The sequence below is a fragment of the Phascolarctos cinereus genome, unplaced genomic scaffold (assembly GCF_003287225.1).
Source record: "Phascolarctos cinereus isolate Bilbo 61053 unplaced genomic scaffold, phaCin_HiC Scaffold_1;HRSCAF=81, whole genome shotgun sequence".
In the NCBI taxonomy this organism is placed as follows: Eukaryota; Metazoa; Chordata; class Mammalia; order Diprotodontia; family Phascolarctidae; genus Phascolarctos; species Phascolarctos cinereus.
Genome location: NW_027555514.1, coordinates 147,315,103 through 147,343,024, shown reverse-complemented (window position 1 = coordinate 147,343,024; position 27,922 = coordinate 147,315,103). Strand labels below are relative to the sequence as shown.

General features: G+C 36.3%; 1 protein-coding gene across 6 annotated transcripts in view; it reads left to right on the top strand.

Moving 5' to 3' along the window:
* The window catches only part of MAGI2 (membrane associated guanylate kinase, WW and PDZ domain containing 2), a 701,300-nt gene that overhangs the window by 292,186 nt on the left and 381,192 nt on the right, over nucleotides 1-27,922 (top strand). For all 6 annotated transcript variants that reach the window (XM_020984495.2, XM_078154538.1, XM_078154537.1 and 3 more), the window contains exon 5: nucleotides 9,473-9,530. In XM_020984495.2, the coding sequence (XP_020840154.2) occupies nucleotides 9,473-9,530 (58 nt within the window). The remainder of the gene's footprint in view (nucleotides 1-9,472; nucleotides 9,531-27,922) is intronic.

Sequence of the window (27,922 nt, the reverse complement as noted above, 5' to 3'; positions counted from 1 at the left end):
AGAACTTTATTTCAGAACCTCATCACTTCTCACCTGAAGTATTGTAATAGCCTCCTCATCGGTCTCTCCATTTCCAGGATCCTTCCTCTTCAACCTATCATCCACATTGTTGCCAGAATATCTGTTTAAGGAACAGAGCAAACCATATCATTTATCTCCTCAAAATCTTTGGCGGTATACTATTGCCTCTGATACAATATAAACTCTTCAGTCTAGTATTAAAAGTGCTCTAAAATACAAAGTTGTCCCCAAAACTTGGTTGTCCAATGGTACTAAGGCCAAAGCTCCTCCTCTCAGGGTGCAACTTCTTGGTAGGCTCTGGTCATATTGACTTGGCTTTCTGGTCACCTAAGGACATAAAAAGCTCCATCCATATGGAGTCAAGTCCTCTAGACTCTGAAAATGTTCCAGTACCAGAGGAACACATATCTTGCCTTATTGACCAGATGGGTTTCCATATGGAAGTGAGAGGAATCAATCTACCTAAGCTAAGTGCTACAGTATCCTTTTTGAATAAACTTTCTTTGTTTTCCTTTTAAATAACCTAAAATATTCTCCTTTCAAAAATTGAACCTTATCTAACAGGGGACCAGCCTGAGTTAGAGTTACCCCTTAGAGTATGGTATCCCCTAAGTAGAAAGTAAGGTCCTCGAGAGAAGAGATTTTATCCTCTCTAGTGCCTAGTACTTGCCTTCTAGCATGGACTTGATAAATGTATTTCATTGAATTGAGTAAACCATAAACACCATATGAATATGAACTCTTAGAAGTAATACTGTGCCAATTCCTCATTTTGTCCAGTAATGAAGTCTTTTTAAACCAGAAATGAAAGGGAGTACTTAACCCTTTAATGTCATTAATTCTGCAATATCCTCTCCCTACTTCTCCCCTCCCCACGTTGATTGATGTTTGCCTCAGATACCCGTTACATCCATGACCAGACTGCAGCCACGCTTTACTCTCTAGACTTTTCCCTAGCCTGGCATCATGATCAAATCAATTCTGTCTTAGTGGAAAGGTATGTTAGGTTACTCCCCTAAGTCTCCACCCACCATCCCAGAAACTTCCCGAAGCTATTGTCACTCTTTGACCACTACCTCCAAATAAGTGTTCTCTCCAGATATTAGAATGTGAGTGCCCTGAAGTCAGGGACTGTCATTGTTTTGCATTTGTATCCCTAGCATTGAACCCAGTGCAGAGTAAATGGCTTAATAAATACTCTTTCATTCATTCATTCAACTAGAGTATAAGTTCCTTATAGAATCAGAAAGCATCTTTTGCCTCTTTTTATCCTCACTGGCCTAGAACAGCAGCCACTTAAAGATTTATTGATGATGATCTTGGGATTGTATAAATTGTGTTCTCGAAAGTCAGCAACGTGTATTTGGAACACATTATGTTAGGAGGAAGAGGTGATTTAGTGGTACCAAATGAAAAAAAAGTAGGGAAATACAGGACTAGGAACCAAAAAAGGTTGGTTATCGTATATTAAAAAGTGATATTAACTACATTCTCTTAAAACTCGAAGAAAAAAACAGCTGGTTCTTTGAAAACAAATTATGATATTATAAATTCACATTATTTTATATGAACAATTAAACACAAGAATAATTTTGCCATGGTTAACTTTTGATGAAACAGGTCTGGAGAACTTAGTGCAGAAAGGTCCCTAATTTTTGCTACTAATTTTTTATCATCACCAAACAGACTCAAGAGATTTCTCCTCCCAAAGGTCATGAACTTGGGAACCTACCCTTTCCTCTTTGCTTACCTAATTACCCACATCAGGTCATTTGCACAAACTACTCTTATTCTTTAGTTAGTATATTGTTGTTGTTGTTGTTTTAGGCAATTGGGGTTAAGTGACTTGCCCAGGGTCACACAGCTAGTAAGTGTCAAGTGTTTGGTCTAAGGCCGGATTTGAACTCAGGTCCTTCTGACTTCAGGGCCAGTGCTCTATCCACTGAGCCACCTACCTGCCCCTAGTTAGTATATTGTATGCAAAACTAATTTCCAACTACCAATTTACACAGGCAAACAAGTTATGGGAACAGACACTTTCACTTCTCAGCATCATCAAATTTTAGAGCTAAAAGAAACTTTGATGGGGATCTAGTCCAAGCATCCAAGTAACTAAATGCTAGATTTGGAGTGAGGAAAACCGGAATTCAAAGGTTGATTCAGACATTCACCAGCTGTGTGACCCCAGGCAATTCACTTAACCTATCTGTGCCTTAGTTTCCTAATCTGTAAATGCAGTTAATAATAGTACTTACCTCCCAAGGATACTGTGAGGATTAAATGAGAAACACATACAAACCATTGTGCAAACCTTAAAGCACTATATAAACGCTAGGTATTAGTCCAAACTCTTGATTTTTACCCATGAGGATACTGAGGTCCCCAAAGGCAAATTGACTTTTTCTCTTATAGGTGGTGAGAGACAAAACCAAGATGCAAACCTATGCCCTTTAAACCTAATGTCTGACTGCCAATCCAATACTGTTTCCAGGTCTACAGTAGTTCCTTAACCAGCTTGATATGATAACAAAATGATAAGGTTTTGACAGTTTCCTTTCCATTTTGTCTCCAGGCTATTCTGCTTACTCTCCATCACGAGCTTGAGCGACAGTTTGTCTTCCTTGCAAGGCTCTGAGTCCTTTACTGCTTAGTTTCAGTCAGATCTGCACTTTCTGAAGCCAAATCTGTCCACAGCCAGTATTGTTCTCTGGATTCCTTCCAATACCTCTTCAGCGAGTGTCCTGCCCTTGGGCTCTTTCTCTCTAAATGGAAGGGCTCTTCTTAGCTGCAACTCCCTATTCCTAAGTCTTTTCTTACTCTCCTCTCTTCTAGCCTGTGGCTTCTTAACCTTTGTTGCATATCATGGACCCCTTTCACAGCTTCAGATGATACTGTGGTTGAAGACCTACTCCTGAAATCAGAAAGACTTGAGCTCCAATTTGGACTCAGTCATTTGGTAGCTATGACTTTGAATGACTCTGTGAAAATCCTTTAATCTCTTTCTGCCTCAGTTTCTTCAACTATTAAATGAGGGTAGTAATAGCATCCACCTCATAGGGTTGTTGTGAGGACCAATGAGATATTTATAAAGCACTTAGTACAGTGCCTGGCACATAGTAGGCGCTTAATAAATGCTTGTTCCTCTTCCTCTTCTCTTCCCTCATGAAGCATATGGACCCCCTCTCAGAATTATGTTTTTAAATGCATAAAATAAAATATGTAAGATTATAAAGGAAACCAATAATATTGAAACATAATTATAAAAATATTTTAACAAACAGATTCGTATACTCCAAGTTAAGAAGCCTTGTTAGTCATGGTTGTACTGCTTTCTATCTACCCAAATGGGGTAGGCATCTTTTTCCCTCTTGCCCCTTATCTCATTCCTGATTACTAGCACATATGTAATTGCTTGCTGAACCTTCTTGAAACTGGCATTTCCAAGGCCTACCCACAGAACACTTGAAGAATAGGGATACCTCCTCACAAACCTGTTAAGAAAACCTAACATATTTTGACTATAACACAGTAGGGAAACCATAAAGGATTGCATTATTCAAAGGTGATTGATTTCTTCAGTGCAATTGAAATTTTTATTAACAATAAGCCCATAAAAACCATGGGCTTCTATGAAATAGGATGCATAGAATTACTATAATAATAAAATATTAAAGTTAGAACCATGGGATATAGTGAAGTGGACATCACACTATAAAACATAGTCTATGCATGCAGTTCACTGTAACATTTTTTACCACTGTATAAAGAGCAAGACCCGTGCACCCAGTACCCAGTTGTAAAAACAACTCAATCAATATATTCATGTAATCTTTTGGGACCCAAGCTCCCCACAGTACAAACAGAGTAGAGATTTATCATGATTTTCTAAGAATCCAAAGGTCAGCAGTGGCTATATTTCAATTATGTCAGTATATCTCTTGTTATCCTTTTTCTTCTCTTTCTATTTAATGATAGAAATGTATCCCAGGGAAATATCTAGAATAAAGCCCTACCTAAGAAGGTAAAAGACGCTTTCTTTTGAATGGCTTTCCTGGGAAACTCCAATCTTATTGCCCATTTTATGATGCCATTTACAGAAAAAGCTAGCATGCAGATTAGGGAACACTTTTTCAGGAAAGAATTTAGTTATCACTATATAGAGATTCCAACTGGGAAAAGATTGCTAAAGAAATAAATTTATTTCTGGTATGTGATACTTAATTACGAATAATGGATTTAGCTTTGTCGATTAGCAGAAGGCACCTAGGTGGTGCAGTGGATGGAGCACTGGGCCTGGAGTAGGAAAGATCTGAATTCAAATACGACCTCAGACACTTACAAGCTATGCACTTATGGGCAAGTCAGTTAACCCCTATTTGCCTCAGTTTCATCTGTAAAATGGGGAAACACTGGAGTAGGAAATGGCAAACCACTCTAGTATCTTTGTCAAGAAAACCATATTGACAAAATCATTGGGTCCCATAGAGTCAAACACTACTGAAAGCCTCTACAATAATAACAGAAAGAATTACTAAGTAATTGGAAGAATACAGTAATAGACTCTGATCAATGTACTGACCAACAATAATTCCAGGAAATTGGTGATAAAGGATTCTACCTGAAAGAGAGATAATGGACTCAGAATGAGACATATATTTTGGACATGGCCAATGCAAAAATTTGTTTTTTGACCATGCATATTTGTTAGAAAGGTGTTGTTGTTTCCCAGTTGGGGGAAGATGACAAGGAAAGAAAATTGATTTTTGTTAACTGAAAATTTTAAATAAAAATAATTAAGGGCACAGCACAAATATTTCAGTAGTGTTATGTTATTACACATATAATGGTGCTTCTTCCTGTCAGTGCAGATAGCTGTCCAAACATGTTTTTATCTTCTATGGATCATGTTAATATCTTTCCGTAAAACCTCCACAGAGGAGGCCTTCCTCTTGGTCTTAATGTAGCACTTAAGCTGTTTGTTTGTTTATTCATTGCTTTTTCTGCTTGACTGTCACACCTCCGTTGCTGATCTTGCATTCCCAGGATTTTTTTTTTTTGGTCATTCTCAAAAGTAAATCATTGTTAGCATTATACTGCAGCCTACTTAAACCTACCATACTATACATCTCTCTGTTGCATTTTGGGTCAACCACAATTTTGATTCTTTAGACATTTTGGTATTTCATGATACATAGTCATATAATATCAAAAAAACAGATAAAATAGCACAGCTGAATAGCAATTTACATGCAATTTTCCATTATAAGATCTATATAATAAAAATGGAATACTAGAACTCAGGTTTACCAGTTTGTCTTTTGATATCCTGAAATTTGAAACTTTGATGACGTAACATTAAAAATAACTTGGGGCTCAGATATTCTAAATGCCTTGCTTAGCTAACAAAATTGGGTGTTAAGAAATTAATAATACTTTTTTCTAATTTCTTGGCTTTCCTTGTACAAACACTGCATTTTTAAATAGAGCTTTGTTTTCTTTACTAACCAACATTCCAAATATCTCTGTATCACATTACAATCAAAGGTTTTCACCTTCACAAAGGGTGAAGTATTTCAGAATGTACTTTGTGATATTTGTCTCTTTGTGAGTGAAAACAAAATGGGTAATGTCTTAGAATCTATATTTTCCCAGTACCATTTCTGATCTAGAAGTCCTGTTTTTGCTTATGAAGAAAAATGTCATCATGGATCGTTCTTAGATAAGTGGCATGTTTTTATGTAATATGAATTCAAATGAACTTGTGTGGATCTTTCTGTCACATAGTTTGCTTTGCATTATGTGTATTGATCATTTCTTGCTGTATCACACAAGATTCATATGAAGAAAAGTCAAAAGAAATGGGTAATGATATAATAGAAGGATAGTTGTTTCAATTCTGAAACTGTGGCTCAAGGGTCACTGAGGTTTGGTAAACTGGCCTCTTGTAGAATTAATGCTTGTATTACATGCTTTTGTTTCAGACATGAATTAATTCTGTACTTAGGCTGTTTGATTTTTAAAAGAAGATGTCTATTATGTTATTAATACATTTAAAAAGGACAAAGCCAAGCCAGTCTTTCCACAAATTTAGAGAGGATTCTTTTTTTGCAAAGGTAAATGTGGAAGAGGAGATGATATGTGTGATCTTTTTCCCTGCTTAAGTAGTCCGTAAACCAAAAAGGTTAGAAAAATAGTCAACTACTTATAATAAAATATTACTGGGTGCTCCTGATACATTTATTGCACCATTATACATACTGAAATAATTAAGGATGCATATCCATAAGATTTTAAAAAAAAAGATAATGAGGCAAAACAGAAAAGAGTTTAAAAAGTGAATGTTTAATGTTTTTTCACAATTTTAGGACTGAATTTGACTATGTCTCTGTAGTGAAATTCCCATATAATACTGTCGTTGATGGAGAAGACTAACTTTCAAGTTATAGGCTAACCATGCTTCTTTAGGCATTAGTGTTAAGTAGTTGTTGTATTATAAGTAGTTTAGTATGCTCATTACTATACATAGAATAATGAGGATGATAGATAGATAGATAGATAGATAGATAGATAGATAGATAGATAGTTGTTAAAAATTATCTGATACTCCAGGATTCAAATGTATTACAGAAAATAAAAGCCTCTGCCATATTCTGATTCTTTTCTTTATCTTCTTCCCAACTCACTAAAACCCTTTGAATGGTAGAAAGTGACTTTCTAGCCCTACGAAAAAATAATCAGTTTTACCCAACATGTTAAACTCTGTATCTAGCCCTTCATCATCCTGGAATGGCATTATTTGTTGGATTGATATCTGGTAGTTTTAAATATATAGGAAGTTCTTAAAGTACATGTAGGCAACTCTTTCAGCCAAATAAACTGAGTTCCTATGTCTTCATTTAACCCATTAATACTTAGTTTACTTGTCCTGAATCTTGGTGGTAAATAGAGTGCAGCTAATAGCTGACAGCTATTCCTACTACCCTTACATCACAGAGGCCTTCCTGAAATGTTCTTAGATAACCTCTCCTTGATCATTGTCTTCAATCCACAATTTCCTCCATGCTTGTTACCACCATCTTTTACTTCCTACTCTCTTATGCTGAATCTGGTTAGGGCTATACTCTTTTGTTGTACATAAATACAGTTAGCTAATCTAAAATAACTCCTTTTAGTGGCTGAGAAAATTATATGGGAACTCTTCAAGACCATTCCTTCTGTCCTTGGTCTGTCATGTGCATTGAAAGCATGGCTTTCTGGAGACAAAAAATATTTATTCAGACTTTCTGTGTTATTGCATTAGCTCACAAGGGAGCATGATATAATGGAAGATCTGTGTTGAAGTCCTAGCTCTGAGATAGCTGGCTGGCTGACTTTGGGCATTACTTAATCTCTCAGTGCTCTGGACAATTCTCTAGACTGTAAGTTACAGAGAAGGTGCTGTCCTTCATTGCTAAAGGGAATTTCCTCACCTAGAAATGAATAAATTAAGTGAATGATAAAGCATTCATTAACCACTTATCACATGCCTAGAACACTACTAAATTTTGGAGACACACAGAAAAGCAAGATAGTTCCTCTTCTCAAGAAGCTCATTACTGTAATTGGGGAAGAAACCCGCCAAACAAAGTTCAGCTGCTGGGAAGATAGAAAGTCCCAGAAATCCTAAGGCTACAATGACAAGGTCAACGTATGTGCCCTATGGTCCTTAGTTTTCTGTAAGCAGGTCAGTTGACAATACAGGGCATAGAAGGAAGGATAATTTTGTTGTTTAGTCCTTTTTCGGTGATGTCTGACTCTTTGTGACCCCATTTGGTGTTTTCTTGGCAAAGATACTGGAATGCTTTGCCATTTCCTTCCACATCTCATTTTATAGATGAGGAAACTGAGGCAAACAGGGTTAATTCACTTCCCCAGGGTCATACAGCTAGTAAGTGTCTCAGACCAGATTTAAAATCAGATCTTCCTGACTCCAAGCCTGGTCCACTATGCCACCTAACTGCTCAAGGAAAATGCCTTATACCAGTGAAATCAAAAGCCCAGTCCCTATCCACTATTCTAACCTATATGAATCAAATCAAACAATAAAAATACATATGTAAGTACAATTAAGTTGATGTATAATCTGCCATCAGTTGAGTAGATATAAAATATGTAATTCTTCAAAAAAATAATATTCTAGTCTATCACTATTATCCTCAAAAGATTTTTTTCCTTAAAAAGGTTAATTATCTTGAGTCTAGATTATATGTTTAAGGAGTGCTCGAAGTTTAAATGTATGTTAAAGAACTTCCAACATGAATACTTTAGAAAGTAATGAGTCAAGACATTATAGCCAAACAATGAAACATTAAGCATAATTTACATATTTTAAGTCCTTGAATATTTAACTTATAGACTTTGGAACAGCCAAAAAAAAGTATTTTACATAAAACATTTTTCAATGCATCTCATTTAGGGTTAAACATTATTATCCATAAAATAAAGTATGCTAATATTTAGCAAGTAAACAATCTTTATATTTTCATTATAGTTACCTCTTATCTTCTGTCTCTGGAGGAGACTTCATTCTAAAGGCTTATTAACTTGAGAGAAAATTATTAAAAGTCAGTATCTAGTTTTCAAGTTTGCCTACTGAATATTACATTTCTATATCTAATTGAATGCATGGCTCTTTCTGAGATGGTAACATAAATATTAACTGCTAAGATGTGAATATATGAACAATATTGTCAAGGGATTTATATCCATAATTTTATTTATTTAAAATAATTTGATTAAGAAGAATTTTGGTGGCATTTAAATGTTAATAAAATGACACTTTGCCTGATATGTAATTTCATTGGTGTGAGTACTCTCTGTATAATTCAGATCCACAGGTCTGTGACTCCTCCATAGCGGATAGAATATGTTATATTTTTCAGGCATTATAAATCAGAAAATGATTATTGATTTGTCTGCTGTAAAATAAATAATAAAGTGAGTTCTATGTTTATTATTCCAAATAAAGAGAAATAAGTCTAGGGTACAATAATGTCTTGGTTTATATAATCATTTATGATTTTCTCCCCTCAGGAATGTATTTTGAAAACATGTACTTGTTGGACTATGTTTCTTTTGATAATGTGTAGCTATACTAACTTATGGACTTTTAGGAAATAATTCCTCCCTCCCCCATATTAAGTAATTTTATAATATGTAGAATTTCTTAATATATTCCATGATAATGCTACCCTTGCTGTTTGGCACAGCACAAACAGCCAGACCCAAAAGCATTGTTCTGGAGACCAGGAGTCTGTGTAACTGCCAATTTTCAAGCTTGTGCTTCTTGCAGATGCTATATGTATCTGAAAATTGGCACTGCCTTTGAGTGCTATATTCAAATATATTGTATGTTATCTTCAGTCACTCTACACTAAAATTATATCATCTTTTTCTGTGCTTTATTTTTCAGAGCTTCCATATGGCTGGGAGAAAATTGATGATCCCATATATGGCACTTATTATGTTGAGTAAGTCTTAAAATGTGATATTAATTTGCTATTAATATGTTCTAAAACTATATTCGTTTTTCATATATTGAGCATATGTGGCTTAAAGTTCCTTTTATTTCCATTTCATCTTTCTCTGAAGTCTCAACAAATAATCTGCCTGCAGCAGAGCTATACTGTCTTTTTCCTTGCTTCCCAAGTTGTCTCATTTACTACTCCTTTCCTTTGAGGACTGATTTTAAAGCACCAAGTCCAAAAGTGGGTTTCAAACTATGTTGTTCAAATGGGGGATAATTAATGATATCAAAGTAAATGTCACTTGCTTTCCCATCACAGTGTTGGAAGCACCTTATTTGCGAACAAGATAGTCGATGGAACTTAGCTATATTTTCAAATTAATTAAAGAAGTGTGTGTACCTTCCAGATGAAGAATAAAGTAAAAGCTGAGTTTTTCTTTTTGCTCACTACAACCCATTGAAAATTGATGGTACTCTCTCTGTTGATGTGATTTTTCATGTCACACATTAAGAGATGTAGGTGCATTGCTCCGATTTACCTCAGCACAAAGTTTGCCTACTTAGTCATTTTCTTTCTTTAATAAGGGCAAGAAGAGTGTTTGTAGTTACTGATATATTCCACGGGGACCTGAATTCAAGATCAGTAAAAAATTTTGGCTGCTTATATGATTGCATTTTCCTGAAGTGCTCTCTTTCACTCGAGGAGTTCATGTCATTCCTCAGTTTGCTTGGAACACACAAAGGTGTAAAGGTGATAAGTAAACAAGTCTGCCTATTTTGTAACAGAAATCAACATCTCAGTAAGTAATAAGAGTGGAAGTCAATCACAATGACCTTGTTCATTAGTGCCCACTCTTCAGACATCTTTACAGCTAGGGAGGGAAAGACTCCTACTGGAAAGGGCCAAAAGACTCGAGTTCTCATTTTGCCTCTGCTACCAGAGCCACAACTAGCAATAATGGAGTCTGGGGCAAGTGCCAAAAATGCTTCTGTGGCAAGGCACATTCAGTTTGAAGTGCAGGGAAGCAGAAGAGACCATAAGCCTTGGGACTCAAGGAAGGAGAAAAGAAGCCTATTTTTTATAGCTCCCTTTTTAAACTAATTATTCTCGCTAACTCAGATGCTAAACTCAGTTGTTTCTATTTGATCAAGGAGTACAAATACTGTTTAGTACCTTAGTGCAAAGCCCCAGGGACCCTTCCATAGTTATGGCTCTATCTGCTATTTGCTACTTTCAACAAGTCACCTAAGCATTCTTTTCCTCAGTTTCCTCCTACATAAAATGAGGAGGTAATACTAGATGATCTCTAATGTCCTTTATAATTCTAAATCTATAGTGAACTTAGTGATTTTTAAAATGATTTCAAGATATTCATTTTCACCTCTTCTGATAACACCCCTTTCTTTCTCTTCCCTTCCTGCTCTATCACCATCCGTCCTCACTTCTCATGTCTCAATTATCAGTTCAACGCAACAAATGTTAATTGTCTACTATGTCTAAGATACTGTGGTGGGGTTGGGAATAGAGACCAAAAAAAAAGGTTTTTCTTGCCCTCAAATAACAAACATTTTACTAGGACATTAAAACTAGGATATATGCATGAATAGATAAGTAGAAGGCAAGTTGAAAAGAGGTGGGAAAGAGGAATAAGGGGAGACTTCCTGGATGAACTGGTACCTTAACTGAATCTTGAAGCAATCTAAGAGTTTTGAGACAGTGTTTACCAGGCATGCAACATGTCTTGTGTGAAAGTAAGTAGATAGGAAAGGAGCTGGTGGATTTCGTTTTGTTTTGTTTTGTTATTAATCAAAACTAAATTTGTGTCCTTTCAACTTCTACACTCTTCTAGTTGTGACCTCTAGGGCCAAGCAGAACAAATCTATTTTCTCTTCCACACAATGTTGTGGTTCAGTCATTTTTCAGTTGTGTCTGACTTTTTGTGAACCCATTTAGGGTTTTCCTGGCAAAGATACTGGAGTAGTTTGCCATTTCCTTCTCCAACTCATTTTATAGATGAGAAAACTGAGGCAAACAAGGTTAAGTGACTTGCCCGGGTCACATAGCTAGTAAGTATCTGCTGCCAAATTTGAACTTGGGAAGAAGAGTCTTCCTGATCACAGGCCAGGCACTCTACCCACTGTGCTGACTGCCTCTTCTACACAATGGCCCTTCAAATACTTGAAAACAGCTATATTGGCACACCTTAATCTTCTCTTCTCCTCAACATTTCCCATTCCTTTAGTCTATCCACATATGTTATGATTCATCTAATCACCTTCCTCAGGATACCTTCTAGTCATTGTTTACTACTACTACTACTACTACTACTACTACTACTACTACTACTCATATGATGCTTTAATGTTTGAAAAGTTCTTTACGTAGATTACCTCACAACAGCCCTGTGAAGAAGTTACTACAGGTATATTAATTTCCATTTTACAGATAAAATTGACTCATTATATGACTCGCTTATGATTACGCTACTAAGATAGTTTAAAAGGCAGAATCTAAACCCACTTCTCTCCTGAGACCAAAACTATTTCCACTATAACAGTCATAGTGTCCACAGTACTACAAATATGGTCTGAGCAGATAGTATATAGGATTATTACTTTCCTATTGCTGACCTCTATGTTTGTCTTAAAGCAGCTTTCATTTGCATTGACTCTTTTAACTATCACATCATACTTTTTACTCATCTGGAACTTGTAGTCCACTAAAACTCCCAGATATTTTTAATGCCAACTGCTCTCTAACTATCCCTTAGCTATCTTGTAATTCCAAAACCACTTTTTCAAATATCCAAGAACAAGACTTCATATTTATTCCTATTAAGTTTCATTCTGTTACATTTGTCCTATATCCATATCTTTTTGGTTCCTGACTCTACCATTCAAAGACTTAACTATCCCTTCTACCTTTGATTTATCTATGAATCTGGCATCAATTCAATCTGACATTTATTAAGAGCCTATCATATGGACAGTACTGGTGATGCAAAGATAAAACCAGAAGCAATTCCTGGACTCAGGGAGAGCATGTTCTACCTAAATGTCTTTCTCCAAGTCACTAATAAAGATGTCAAACTGCTGAGGAAGGAATAAATCCACTAGAGACTTTTTCCAAGTTAACATCAAGCCATTAATAATTACTCTTCAACAGTGGCCAATTAACCAATTCAGAATCCCTCTAACTCTACAGGTAATTTGTGAGCTTCTCTCCCACCTGAACAGCATGGTGTTGTTGTTGTTCAGTAGTTTCAGTCATGTCAAACTCTCCATTATCCTGTTTGGAGTTTTCTTGGCAAAGATACTGGAATGGTTTGTCATTTCATTCTCCAGCTCATCTGATAGATGAGGAAACCGAGGTAAACAGTTAAGTGACTTGCCCAGGGTCAAACAGCTAGTAAGTGTCTAGGCCAGATTTGAACTCAGGAAAATGAGTCTTCCTTACTCCAGACCTGGCATTCTATCCGCTGTGCCACCCAGCTGCCCTGAATAGCGTGACAGGCTTTATCAAATGCTTTACTAAAATCAAGGCTAACTCCACCTACAGTACTGATGTCAAACTCGAACAGAAAAGGAGAAACTAAATAGTACATAAAGATCTCTGCAGGCTGCATATGGACTTAGAAAACTACATATTAACATTATTTATGTTCTATTGTACTTTTATTTATTTTGTTAGATATTTCCCAGATGCACTTAAACCTGGTTGAGTCACAACTGACCTACAGCATTCCCCTGATCTAACAGTCCAGTAATGCTTTCAAAAAAGGGAATGAATTTACAATGGCATGACCCATTCCTGATGAAACTATATTGGTTCTTTGAAATCACCACTTCCTTTTCTAGATGTTAACAAGCCATTCTTTTCATAAAACACTCTAGAGTTTTGCCAGTAATCTAACCAAGCTAATTGATCCATAATTTCTTGAATAAATTCTCTTAACTTTTTTGAAAAGAGATACATTTGTCCTCTCCTAGTTCTATAGTACCACTCCCTGTTTTCAAATGCAACACTGAATTCTTGATGCCATGCCCACTAAGTGTTCATCAGATTTAGACATAGAAAGGAGTTTATATGTCACAAAGGCCAAACCTTTCTTTTTTTTTTCCAAAAAGAAAACTGAAGCCCAGAATGAGTAACATCTGAGGTCACATAGGTGGTAATAATTAGCAGAACAGGGGATTTACAAGTCTTGATAAAGATGACAAAAATGAAAGTGAAGATGTTTCTCTAGTGATAAAAATATTTGGACACTATAAGTAAAATAGTTGTCGGGCCACTGAGTCCCACTTACTTCTCAGTCAATCATAGTTTTTAGTATGTGTGTGTGTGTGTGTGTTTATGTGTGTTTTTGTGTACCACTTAACTGTACATATTCCATGTTCAATCCATTCAATATAGTTCAACACATTCAATGTTCCTGGATTAATTTCTCATCATAAAAACTATCCAACAAATGTTCCTTCTATTCAGTTCACTGAATTTGATTGAAAGTGCCTGTAACTATTTTAGCTGAAATCCAAGGCACTTCTACTCTACAAAAAGAAAGAGAACAGATGTGAGACTTGCAAGATGTGATCTTTATTGCATTTGCTTGCCAAGTACACTGAATAAGAACTTTTCCCCCTGGTATAAATCTGTTAATCACTCTCTCATACCTATTCAGCACTTTCCAATCTGGTTCCCAAACAGGGAAATCCTTCTCTACATTTCTCAGTTCTAGCATACAAAATGGCCAAAGGACAAGAGTCCTGTTGCCCCCAAGTTTTTGTAAATAGTGCCTTTCTTTCTTTTGATTGTTAAGGTGTTCATACATAAGCTTTTTTTTCCATAACAAAAAAAATTACTACTACCTACAGGCTTCCTAAATATCATTTACTGAATTAGACCTTGGCTATGTCTACACATCTGAAATGTGGGAGACAGGAATTTATAAATTTCAACAACAGCACCACTCCCCACACCCAAAAACTTACTGCCTCGTGTTCTTGTCATATTATATAACCACAGGCTCATTTTTGGCTTGACTTCTAGATTGCCCCAATTTTTCATTTAATTTTGTATGTATTTCTATGAGGAAGGTGTGCTCAAAAAATTGACATACCTTTTATTATATGACTAGTGATGTGAATTGCACACATGTATAGTGATATAAGGCTGAAAGAGCCGTGGTTCCTACTGATGTGGGGAGAGTAGGGTGGGAGCTGGTGGGAAGAATTATGGAACCAGGTTTACTTAGTAGAATTTAGTTCAAAAATTCTACATTAGATCTTAGCTATAAATCCAAAAGAGCCATTCACTTCAATAAGCATTAATTGAGCACTTACTATGTATGAGACACTATGCTAGGTACTGTGAATACAAAATATAACATATCCCCTGACTTTACAATTCATTAGAGTAATAGTGATGTACATGCATAATTTTGGTATAGAATATAATGAGATAAGATCGAAGGAGAGATCTAAACAATATTTTGCAAGAAATTTGAGGGGCAGCTAGGTTGCTCAGTAGATAAAGCTCCGGCCTTAGAGTCAGGAGGACCTGGGTTCAAATCTGGCCTCAGACACTTGATACTTACTAGCTGCGTGACCCTGGGCAACTCACTTAACCCCGATTGCCTCACCAAAAAAAAAAAAATTTGAGAGGGTGAAAGGATGAAGGAGAACTTCCTGAAGAAGGCAGCACGTGATTAAGCCTTAAAATAAGAGAAGAATTTCAGCAGTTAGAAAAAAAGAGAGAGGATTCATACCAGTCATAGGGGGATGGCTGTTTGAATGCAAGGTGGTGGTGAAAGCAGATCAGGAAATGGGTAAGTAGCATGTGAAAGCAATGATTGTGAAATCAGTCTAGAACTATAGACAAGACCAGAAATATGAAAAGCCTTAAATGCCAAAGCAAGGATTTCATAGTTTATCCTCTAGAATGTAGATTTTTGAAGATTTGTTAATTTGGAAATGACATGATCAGACCTGTGGACTCATATTTTGAGAGGCATGTGGAATATGGATTAGAAATTGTATACTAATAATGTGGAAGTATTAGCAAACCTTGGCAACTGATTATAATAACAATAATAACAGCTATATAATGATAATGGCAGTAACCTATATCATTTTTACAATACTTTATAGTTTTCAAAATGCTTTTGATACTCATGATAACACCATTAAGATAAATACTGCCGGCAGTAGCTAGGTGGCACAGTGGATAGACCACCAGTCTTGAAGTCAGGAGGACCTGAGTTCAAATCTGACCTCAGACCAAACACTTGACACTTACTAGCTGTGTGACCCTGCGCATGTCACTTAACCCCAATTGCCAAAAAAAAAGAGAGAAAAGTACTGCCAGCATGACTCTCTCTGTTTTACAAATGAAGAAAAAAAGATGTGCTGAGTGATATAAATCAAAGAATAAAAAAATCACATTGAAATTTATAGCCTAACTGAATGGAAATACAGCAATGCATCAACAGAAAGAGGGAAATTGCAAGTAGGGAAGAGTGATGAGTTCATTTTGGGACGTATTGCTTTGGGGTATGAGCAAAGATCCAGTTGGAAGCCTCCAACAGGCAACTGGAAATATAGATTTAGGGCAAAGGAAAATATGTTGGGATAGGTATAAAAATTTAGAAATCATTGCTACAAAAGTAATGTTTGATGCAATGGGAATCTCTAGGGGAGAAAATGAAAAGAGAGAACTGAGATCAAAGACTTGGGTGGTGCCACTCTTGGGGATAGGAGGAAGATGAACCAAGAAAGGATACAGAGATAGAGTGCTCAGAAAGGCAAGAAGAGGACAAGAGGAGAGTAACCTCACAGAAGCCAAGGGAGAAGAGAGGAGCAAGATAAAAAGGATAGTAAATAGAATCTAGGGCTGACAAAAGTTCAAAGAGAATGAGTACTGAGAAAAAGCCATTGGATTTGGCAATTAAAAGGCTATTGGCAATTTATTTTTTGACAAACTACAGCATTTGGCACTCCAGGAGAGAAGCTAGGTCAGAAGCTAGATTGCAATGGATTTGGAAGTGCGTAGTAAGGAAGTATAGAAGTGAAGAGAAATGAAATGATAGCTTGCAAAAGAGGTGCAATTAAGGGAAGGTTGTTTTGTTTTTAGGACAGGAGACTTGAGCAGTTTTGTAGTAAAGGGAAAGGAGTCAGTAAAGAGGGAGATGCTGAAGAAGCAAGGGTGTTCTGTGAAGACAAAGTCCAAAATAAACATGAGGCATTAAGACAAAGGTCAAAATAGAGAGCGTAGCCTTGTCAATCAAAATCATTCCTCTTCAGAAGTAATATGAGTTGCATTTGAATCTACTGCTAGAGTAGATGAAATTAGTAATGTTTAATTCAATTCAACCAACTTTTATTGAACACCTGTTTTGTACAAGGTTCTCTTTTAGTTTCCAAAGGGTATATAGCCTTATGGGCTTAATTTCTAGTCAATGATTCTACTGTGTTGTTATTAGAAATTAAGTCTAGATATGCAGAGTATTGTAAAGTTTTGAGGTATGAATTCAGATAATTCAAACAAAAACAAAGCTTCAACCAAAGGTGTAACTCTATGTCTCGGTGAACATTTTTTGGCCTGAAGTTTCCATATAATTGCAAAGACTATACTTATTTTACATGTTTTTATTTTATATGTATTGATTACATATATTTTATACATATTTATTTTTCATATACACAGACCTCTTGGTAAAACCAAAAGGATAGCTATTACTTGTATCTGAACAGCATAATTAGTATTCATTTTAATTAGTGATTTTGTTAATTGAAGAAATCATCTTAGAATTCAAAATTTATTCATCTGGATTGTCCATATTCCTCTATTTTTATTATTATATATGTAATCAAATACAGGAAGAAAAATTACATGAGAGCCAGTTATCATCTTGAACTTGAATAGTAGTCCAGTTTATAGATTCTTTATGCATACATATGGAGTACTTTTTGAGATGTTCATGCTCTAGGGTATTTTTGTGATAAATGAAGTCAGCTAACTCCTTACAGTTAATTATAGAAACTAAGCAGGAAACTTAAAAGTTACAGTTGCCATAGTAACTTTCACTCAGTTACATTTAATGTTTTGTGCATATTCAAGTATATATGCAACTGTAAAAATAGTTATTCTTACTACTATTGCGGGGTTAGTATCATTGTGAAAAAGGATATTTTTTCTAGTTCTGTCCACTTAAGATAATTGTAAAATTCATGTGGCATAAAAAAATCAACATGATCTATGTTGTTCACTATAGATCTAAGGGTCCTAAGGTATTTAATCCACAGTTTTATCAGTGATCCATTTTATGATGATTGGCAAAAGCATCCACCCTGCATTTCAGATATATATATATATATGCTATTAGGAGACTCCAACTATAACTAGATGTTGTTGGGCATATAAACAACCTACCTCTGGCTGATGATGTTTTCATGGATCTCTGATAACACCGATATGTACATTCCCTTCCAACAATGCCAGTCATAACCCATTCATGCCTGCCCATCCTTTGTGAATCTTGTTGGGTTCTTCCCTTAAATCACCCCACAGGTGAACCATCTAGCCTCCTGGATCCTGGATGCCTTCCTCTAATTCTCTTGGCATCACATAGATAACAGTGATACATACAGGCTGTTCATCCATTAGTCCTTATTCTCATTATCTAACTATCTTGTCTGTATTTTTCCAGGCAACTATCTCTCAAATGACATCCTTTACATAGCTTCCCCTGCCCAATTCTTTATTTGCTATGTAGGGCATCCTGTTCACACCTACCACACGTCTTTCCATTACATTTTGGGTGAGCCTCAACCTAATCCTCTGGAGACTGTAGAATCCCATCACTCGTAGTTATGTGGCATCATTGTAATAATTGTGTTTGTGTGTGTGTGTGTGAATCAGCCTCACTATCATTACAGAAACTCTCTTCAATTTGGATTTCTTCTCTAATGGAGGAAGGGTTAATGTGGCATTACATTGCAGTGAGTGACTATCTTATAACAGACAAGTAGCCAAAGACAAGGGAAAAGATAAGAATGGGTCCTCTGTTGCCAGCAAGGGTGTATCAGTTATAAAGCAATCTTGTGCCATAAGTAAATTTGTCTGTCAACTCTGACAGGTAGGTAGAAATAACCTCAATGTCCTTATCTGTCAATGCAGAGGGTTAGAATAGAAGATCTAGTTAAGGAAAGTCTATGATTCCTTGAGATCAAAGGTGAATGAAACAGGAAAAGTAACACAGTTCCATAGAATTGAATGGATTTCCCCATCCATGTTTTCTTCCATGTTAATTCAACATTAAATATGTGATTTTTAATATATTAGAAATCCAGAAACTCAGCATGCCATTAATATTGAAAAGTGTTCTGGATGAGCAGGTGAGCAGGCGTGGTGTTTTTTAGTGGTACCACCAACAGCAAAGCAGGAAGTCCCTGCCTTTGTTCCCTTCTGTCACCAGTGGTCATGGGAACCTAGGAAAAAGGGTTAGGTTGGCAGCTTCATTCCTATGGTTTCATAGAATCTGAAAGGATTTCAGAGGCCATCCAATCCAACCCCTAGTTGTACAAGAACAAGGTAGTCTTCTAGCCTTTGCTTGTAGACTTCCAGTGATAGGAGACCTACTGCCTCCAAAGGCAGCCAGTTCTACTCTTTGAGAGCTCAAATTCTTAGGAAGTTTTTCCTTGTATTAAACCTAAATTGCCCTCTTTGAAGTTTCTACTCATTACTTCCTAGTTCTGAGGTTAAAAAGAAAAGTATTTCCTCTTTCACACACTAGCTCCTTAATATTTGAAGGCAGATATCATGTTCACTGATAAAAGAAAAAAAGGGATAAATCAAGATAAAAACCTCGGGACTGGCCAACCTATGTAGTAGCTACCACAAGATTTTATCTCAGAATCCCCGGCCATCATCATCTTCATCCTCCTCCTCCTCATCATCATCGTCATCAATGAAGGCATCTGAAAAGACTAATCCTTTCCATGGACAACTTCTTGGGGTTGACAGGTAGTAATGTGGCATTTCATTTCAAAGTACTGGTGTCTTGGTCCCTATCTTCCACAAAGTTCACCGTTAAATGGCCACTAATTAACATCCTTTCTTACTCCATCTGCAGAAAAGGCAGTCAGGGCAGGTTTCTAGTCTATATAACAACAGTCTATTGTTTTCTAGCCTATATCAAAGTGATGGTGGTCCAGTAACTTTCAAAGGATTAAGTTTTCATACAGATATGAACCAGAAATCTAACTGACACCACTCTTAAAAGGAGAAAAACGTGAGTTCTTTCAAATGAAGAAAAGAAAGAGAGAAAAAAAACTGTAGAGTTAAACAGCTGTGACTTTTGTACGATTTTTTCCCCTATGTGAAATTATGTCTGCTGGCATAGATTTGGGTTTTAATGGCAGTTACACAATTTGCTTAACTAGCTAGGCCAGAAGACACAATTTCGTGGGACAGCTTTCATGCAAAGCTGTCTCCTCTGGCATAGACAGGGAAGTAAACCACATAACTACAGTTAAAATTATAGTGGGTACTGGCAGATGTGATTTTCATGTAAAGATTTGGGGAATTTTTTTTCATGTGATACCACATCTGCTACTATAAAATGTTACTCATATGCAGTTCTAGGAAGGAATGAAAAAAATACTACATATTGGAATGTTAGCGTGAAATGTAAAAAACAAAAATAAAAAATAAAGCATACTTATTCTACACTCAATATGGTGAATGTTCTCCAGTTATGATGTAGTAGGTCTGAAACCTAAGATATTTCTAAATTGTGTGAGTTCAATATACCATCCACAAGCATGAACACAATATGTTTCTTTCCTCCATGACTCAAAAGCCCCTTCAAATAGTTTCTCTAATCTTCCAAGAAAATAATATCTATCCTTCCCCTGTGATAAAGTAAACAGCGTCAGCATAAACCAAAAATATTTCCAGTTTAAAACAGGCAGACAGATCTGAACTGTCTTTTTGACCTTAAATGGCTTGTTATTAGAGAATTTCTGTTTCCCTTCCAATTCAGAAGCTGATTTTTCATCTCTTTTAATTTTTCCCTAGCCTTCAATAAAGAGCAATTTTTGGAAGTGTGTTAAAACAAAATGAAACAAAACAACCCCAAACCTGTCCTCTTTAATAGACTAATACAAATAATAGCTGAATTTTAATGCTTTAAGTCTTACAATGTAAATTATATAAATTATCTCATTTGATCCCAAGGACAATCCTGTAAGGTAAATAGTACAGGTATTCTTATTTAATGTGATTTAATTAGAATTATCAATTTACAAAATCACTTAGAAGCTTTCTAAACTGAAATGGGCTCTCAAGCTCCAGTAGATAGAGATGTCACATGTAAGACAAAGGAATGTGGACTGAACTGCCCCTTTTGAACTTCCTGCTCTCATGTTAACTGTTATGTTGGTTTGAAAAAAAAAAAAAAGAAGAAAGTAAATCCGAGAAAATGCTGCAGTTTTACTGGATCCCTTGGCTCTCCTATGGTTATAGTCAAGTACACATTCAACAGGGGTATCCTTTTTTGATGAGCACTGGTATTTCCAAAATCCTCTAAATAAATGAAACAAAAACTGCCCTGGAAAGGAGCTAAGAAGTGATGGGGGGGGGGTTGGTAGTGGTGGTGATGGTGGTGGTTGGGGTCATGGTGAAGGAGGAGGAAGAGGAGAAAGAGGGATGTTTGCAGTATGATTCCTGCTCATAGCTGCCACCAAAGGATTAGAGGCCACCTGCTGGGTAGTGCATAAAGCGGCTAGAAATTTTCTTCTTTATACATGAATGTTAGGACTGTTCAGTTATTTTCAGTCATGTCTGACTCTTTGTGAGCCCATTTGGGGTTTTCTTGGTAAAGATACTGGAGAGATTCCTCATTTCCTTCTCCAGCTCATTTTACAGATAAGAAAACTGAGGCAAACAGATTAAATGGATTGCCCAGAGACACCCAGCTGATAAGTGTCTGAGGCCAGATTTGAACTCAGAAAGATGAGTCTTCCTGAATCCAGGCCCACTACTCTTTCCACTGTGCCACCTAGCTGACTAAACCATTAAATATCTTCAACCTGCTTTTCTTGTTGCTTGTTTAAAAGAAAACAGAAAGAGTTGATTTCACTTTAGAACAACCCAGAAAAGTAAATTATTTTTTGAAATGTCTTTCTCCTCCAGGCTGCCATAGACCATTGTCACAGCTTATGGACAATTACTTTCAGTCTTGTAGTTTGTAGAGATTAGATGATTTGTGATCATTGCTTCCTTATCTAATCCCTTTAGCATAAATGTCTAAACTGGTTATTATATTACCTTTCTCACACTCCAAATAAGCCTTTTCCTTCCTCTATCTGTAGTCTTTTCCCTAGTGGCAGAAAAAGGAGAAAACATACTTTGCCCACATCTTCCATGACTGACTTTCAGTCTGAAGGCTTTTTCTACTTTTTACTCTTGAAATTTCTCCTATCTTTAAAAGAAAAAAACACTTGTTTTACCCTTTACTGAGGGGAGAGAGGGGGTGGAGTCTACAGCTCCTTAAAGCTCAAACTTACAGTGAATTAGATTCTTAAACAACAAGAGAGACAGAGAGAGAGACAGAGGGAGTGAGTGAGTTGTGGGTGGTTGTTCATATTTGGTTTCATCCTAAAAGAACTTTCACATCTGCAAATTGACACATCAGTTTGATTTTATAAAGAATATTTGTAAGCATGCAGAACTATTTTCATATTTGCTAATAAATGACTTCCTTCAGTCCTTATCTACAAAATTAATATTAAACTATATTTCTCATAAATTAAATAAGCCTCAGTGAAATGAACTTGGAGTCAGGGAGACCTGGGTTCACAGTCTTTCTCAGACAGGCTGAGTGACCACAGACAAGCCACTTAATTTTCCTGTGCCAAGGCTTCCTTATCTGTAAACAAGTAGAAAACAAGTAATATGGAGCCTAGAAGAGATTTATTAAGCTATGATCAATGTATCCATAAGAAAAGAAACATTGTAATATGTTTAAAAAGAAAAATGAAAGTAAGAGTAGATTATTCTTTGTTTTTAAACACTTTTATAAATCTAATAAATTTGATTTAGTCATCATTCAGAGGCTATAAAACGTATCACACACACACACACACACACACACACACACACACACACACACACACACACACAAAGACCTACATTGCTAGCATTACCTCTTTTCCCAAAAGGAAAACAAAACCCTTTTTTGTTTGTTTCAGAGTCCAAGACAAAAATATTCTCACGTTAAAATTCTCCTGTATCCAATTTTTTAAAGGAGATGTGTTTTATATATGTGTGTGTATTTATATATGTGTGTGTGTGTGTGTACACACATACACACACACACACACACACATATATATATTATAACCTCTGTAAGCTTAAAAATACTAGTCTTTGTTCTTATACTAGTATAGTAATCAAGCTAAAATAAAATTATGCTAACTTCTTATATGTGGTAGCTAGGTGTTACAGTAAATAGAGTACTGGGCTTAGAATCAGGAAAAACTCGTCTTCCGAGTTCAAATCCAGCCTCAGATTCTTACTAGCTATGTAACCCTGGGCAAGTCATTTAACTCCATTTGCCTCAGTTTCCTCATCTATAAAATGAGCTGGAGAAGGACATTTCATCCAGTATCTGCCAAGAAAACTCCAAATGGAGTCATGAAGAATCGGACATGACTGAAAGGACTGAATAAAACCTTCTTTTGTATAAAATAGACCATGGATTAGATAATCTTTGAGGATCCTTTAGTTCTGGCGTTCTGTGATTATTTGCACATTAAAAAATGTGTTATTTACTGTATTTAGCATTTTTCTGTGTATTAGAATTGTGAATCTCTTTGTTGCTATATAGTCTCATCCAGAATTTATGAACTATTAATCTTTAGACTCCTACCTTGTTTGATGTAGGGTACCACACCACTACTCTTCCCATTTTAAAATTTCATTTCAAAAATCCTATCATATAGGATCTAGAGAAATAAGGCAACCTAAAAAAAAGAGCTGTTCTGTACTAGGCTAACTTGAACAGAGGTTTAGAGACATAAATTGGAAGCTCTAGTTGTCATTAAAGACATAAAAGGTCTGGTTAATAAAGAGTTCTAGAGTCACAGTAAGGAGCTATATTTTAGTCTGCTGTCTAAACTGAATAAGTTTGAGTGGAAAATTGCTTTCCATTTTTCATTATTAGAAAGTGACAGTGTTACACCCTCCTTTATTACAAGTGTTTAACAGATGACTTCATTTTTAACTAGATGAAATCATATTATAATAAACTCACTTAATTGTATAATAAAGATGGATAAATCTTTTTTTAAAAAAAGTTTGGTTATCAACCTCAATACATTCAAGTCCATTCCAGTGTGATTGGATAGACTTTAAAACCATCAAGACATCACATCCTGTTCTTTCTTTGAGAGAGTTAGTCTATCCAACCAAAATCAAAAGAAAGGATATTTGCTCAGATAAACCAGCAAGATTAGTTCAGATTAAATTTAGTTCCTCAGAACATCTCATCATTAGGTGTCTGGTTTCAGAAGGCTCCATTAAGCACTAACTATTTGCCACTTTAAGCATGATAGAAGGTTCTGGTTCTAATTGTGCAGTAGCAGGAACATTAATACACATGGATTGGAGAAGTTTTTATTCTTCTTCCACCTTTATTTTCTACAGTTTTGAGCTTCCTGGATATGTTTTTAGATGAATAAAAATCCATTTTAACTGATTTAAATATTTTAATATTTAGCAACTTAGTTGAGTCTCTGTGATCAAATGTAAGTTTTTTGTCTCTAAAAGTTACTGCTAACTCCTTTATTAACCTTGGAAAATTGAGTGTCCCTCGGAGACCATAATGACCACAGTGCTGCCAACTTGACTGGTCTCATGTCTGTGTAAACCAGTAGTAGACAAACCTTGAAATTAGACCGAATGGTCATCAGAGTCTAGGAGCTCCTAGCAAGACTTGTGTTTGTACCTCTTCCTCTCCCCTACCCATTTTCATTCACTTACAGCTTTCTTGTCTATAAAAGCTAAGATAAAAAAATGGCAGAGGCCATTGTTGCTAAAGGTATTGCTGCCCTAAGGCCCCTATGGTTGGAGAGGGCCAGTCACTCAGAGTTCTAAGGTTGGATTGGGTTTGTCCAGAGGGAAAATGGAAGTCACCACTGGGACTAGGTCTTTAATCTCGTCAGTGATTGAAAATATCAGAACTAGGATTAGAACCTAGAGTCTCCTGGTTTGTCTGTGTCATACTACCTGCTTTTTTAATGCACAAAGTTCTGAAGAAAAACAACCTGCTGGAGGCACCCAACAGGCAAATTCTGTCACTTTCCTCTGCTTTTCTGCTAAGCCTTTTCTCTCAAATTCCACTGTCCCATCTCAGTCTATTTCTTCTTTGTCCTCTTGATAGCCAATAGCATCTTCTGAAAAGCAAAGAGCTTGAGTCTATACCAAGTATCAGTGAAGTCCCTCAGTTTTTCACCCCTCAGTAGGAAGCTCAGGAAAGTGTTATACAGGACTCTAGGCTCAACTTTTTTTTTTTTTGTATAGGCCTCTTTTATTTCATACTTGCTCCAGCCTCTGTTTTGGATCCCTGCTAAATCAGAAATGTTCCCTCTGGCTTGTGTTTTGCCTTGCTCTAGGCAATCACAATGGATATACTAAGTAGTCCAGGGAATCTTTTTTTGGTCTCAAGATAGAATTCTCCTATCTCTGAAGACAGGATTGGATTTACATTAGGAGAATTGGTCCTATACTAAATGGTAGCTACCTCCACAATTCTATTCTATCTCCCTATTTTCCTTATCCCTCAAATTCCCATACTACCCTTCTGTCTTTAACTACGTTTTCCTGCTGAAGTTCCTATAGAGTGATAGCTCTTTCTCTCTTGAGTGTTATTTCTATGTCATTTCCAGAATTCTGTATGGCCTTGGTAATCTTTTAACTCTGCCCGGAATTTAAAAGCCACTGTGTATTGACAGATCTAACAACACAGGGAGCTGATGGGAAATGACCAAAGGGGAAGCTATCTGATGTTATTTATTTGTTCAGTTATTTCAATTGTGTCTGATTCTTCCAAACCCCATTTGGGGTTTTCTTGGCAAAGATACTGGAGTAGTTTGTCATTTCCTTCTCTAGCTCATTTTATGGATGAGGAAACTGAGGCAGAGTTAAATGACCTGCCCAGGGTCACACAGTTACTAAGTGTATGAGGCCAGATATGAACTTAGGAAGACAAGTCCTCCTGACTTCTGGCCCAGCACTATATTGTGCCCCCTAGCTGCCCAAGCTGTCTGATGTGTCCATCAACTTATCTCCAGAGTTACCAAACAGGTAATCAAAGAAATTGATTTTGCCTTCCTTTCATATATATTGCTAAGTATAAATGTCACATAAACAATTTGAAGGGCTTCTTTAAGTGATATACTGGAGTGTCTGAATTCATATCAGTCTTAACTTTTAATGCTCACTGAAAAAGAGTTATATAAATATAGTTCATTACATTTACTAAGCCAGGTGGGTTAAAGCTAGGCTAACATTGTAAATATTATATTTCTAGAATACTTCATACAACCTCAATAATTATAGCTCAATGAAATGAACTCAGAGTCAGGAAGACTGGGTTCAAATTTTTCCTCAGAAATTAAGCTGAGTGACCCTAGGCAAGTCACTTAATTTACCTGTGCCTCAGCTTTCTTATCTATGAACTGAATGAGTTGTGTTCAATGACTTCTAAGGTCCCTTCTGGCCCTAAATGTGTGATCTTATTTTATATTTGCATCAGTGTTGCTATACATACAAATTATTGGTATGTACAGGCATGTTGCTTTAGATATGCACATATATAATAACCATATAAATCCATATGGAATTGATTGGAATCCAATGGGATTAAATAATTTTGTCATTTCATAGCTTGATATCTTTATTATTTGCTAGTATTTACGTGGCACTCATTAAAGTTTGCTAGGCACTTTAAATATAATTTCATAATATTCTCACAAAAACCCTGGAGAGTAGGTACTATTATTACCCCCATTTTATAGATAAGGAAATTGAAGCAGCCAGAGGTTATGAGATTTGCCTAGAGTCACACTGCTAGGAAGTATATGAGGCTGGATTTGGGCTTAGGTCTTCCAAACATGGCTGAGATGTTTCTTTGTGGGAATGATAAGGTATTTATACTAAAATGAGTGTCCAGTTTCAAGCATAAATTTTTCTACCATAGACCAGTGAAATCTCTATTTCTCAAGGTTATCTTAAAGTACAAGAGTTAGTCCTATTCTCAAGTAGCATTTACAGAGTATTATATACCAGACAATATACTAAATGCTGGGGAGGAAAGGAAAGGAGAGGAAAGGAGAGGAGAGGAGAGGAGAAAGGAAGGGAGGGGAGGGGAGGAAGGTTCCCTATTCTCAAGGACATCGGCATTATAAAAGCTTTTCTACTAGAGTTTCCTAGACAGTGAAAGATACAATTGAGGAATTAAACTTATGCTGATTATATGCTAATTAAGAGAGCTCTAGGGGTTAGAAAAACCAACCAAACAAACAAAAACTGCAGCTTTGACACAGGGCAGCTGAGAAGGGAGCAGAGAAGCCACTAAGCAGCAGAAGAGACATTCACCTCTTCCTGCTACCATTCCCTTTTTTCTGCAAAGAGAACAACTTCCCCATTTGCTTAATGTGGCAGATGAGGCAGAAAGACATCCCATATTCATAAATGCTTTCACTAATGAATTCAGTACACGTGTCTTAAATACCTCCTACATGGAAGGCACTATACTAGGCACTGGGACTAGGAAGATCAATATGGCACAGTCTCTGCTCCCAAGGAAAGGAGTGGAACAAAAAAATGTGATACAAAGGAAAGTGAATTAAGCAAATGAGAGAAATCTAGTAAAGAGCAGTGGGCAATTTGATGACTGAGAGATCACCTTTGATGGATATGGGAGTCCAGTGGGAAGGCATCATAGACAATGTGTCACATGACTCTGGCAGTGAAGCAAAGGAGGGATTTTTATAGCTATGAACAAAAAGAATTCCATTCTAAACATAGAAGGTGGTCCAAGTATAGGTGAGAGAAGATAGAAAAAGAGTGGGAATTAGAAGGCATTCATTTTGTCAGGTTCATAGACTGCATGAAGGAGAAAAGTGTTTGATAAAAGTAGAAAGGTAGGTTGGACAGGGAGCTTGAATGCCAAGACTTGGAGTTTATACTTTATTTTTTTCCAAATGGGAAGCCCTGAAATTTTTTGAGTGGAGAGTCACTTGACCATAGAGATATAACAGTAAGATTACTCAGACAGTGGTACAAAGAATGAATTAGGACTGTTCTAGATTGGAGACAGGAAGAATGAACAG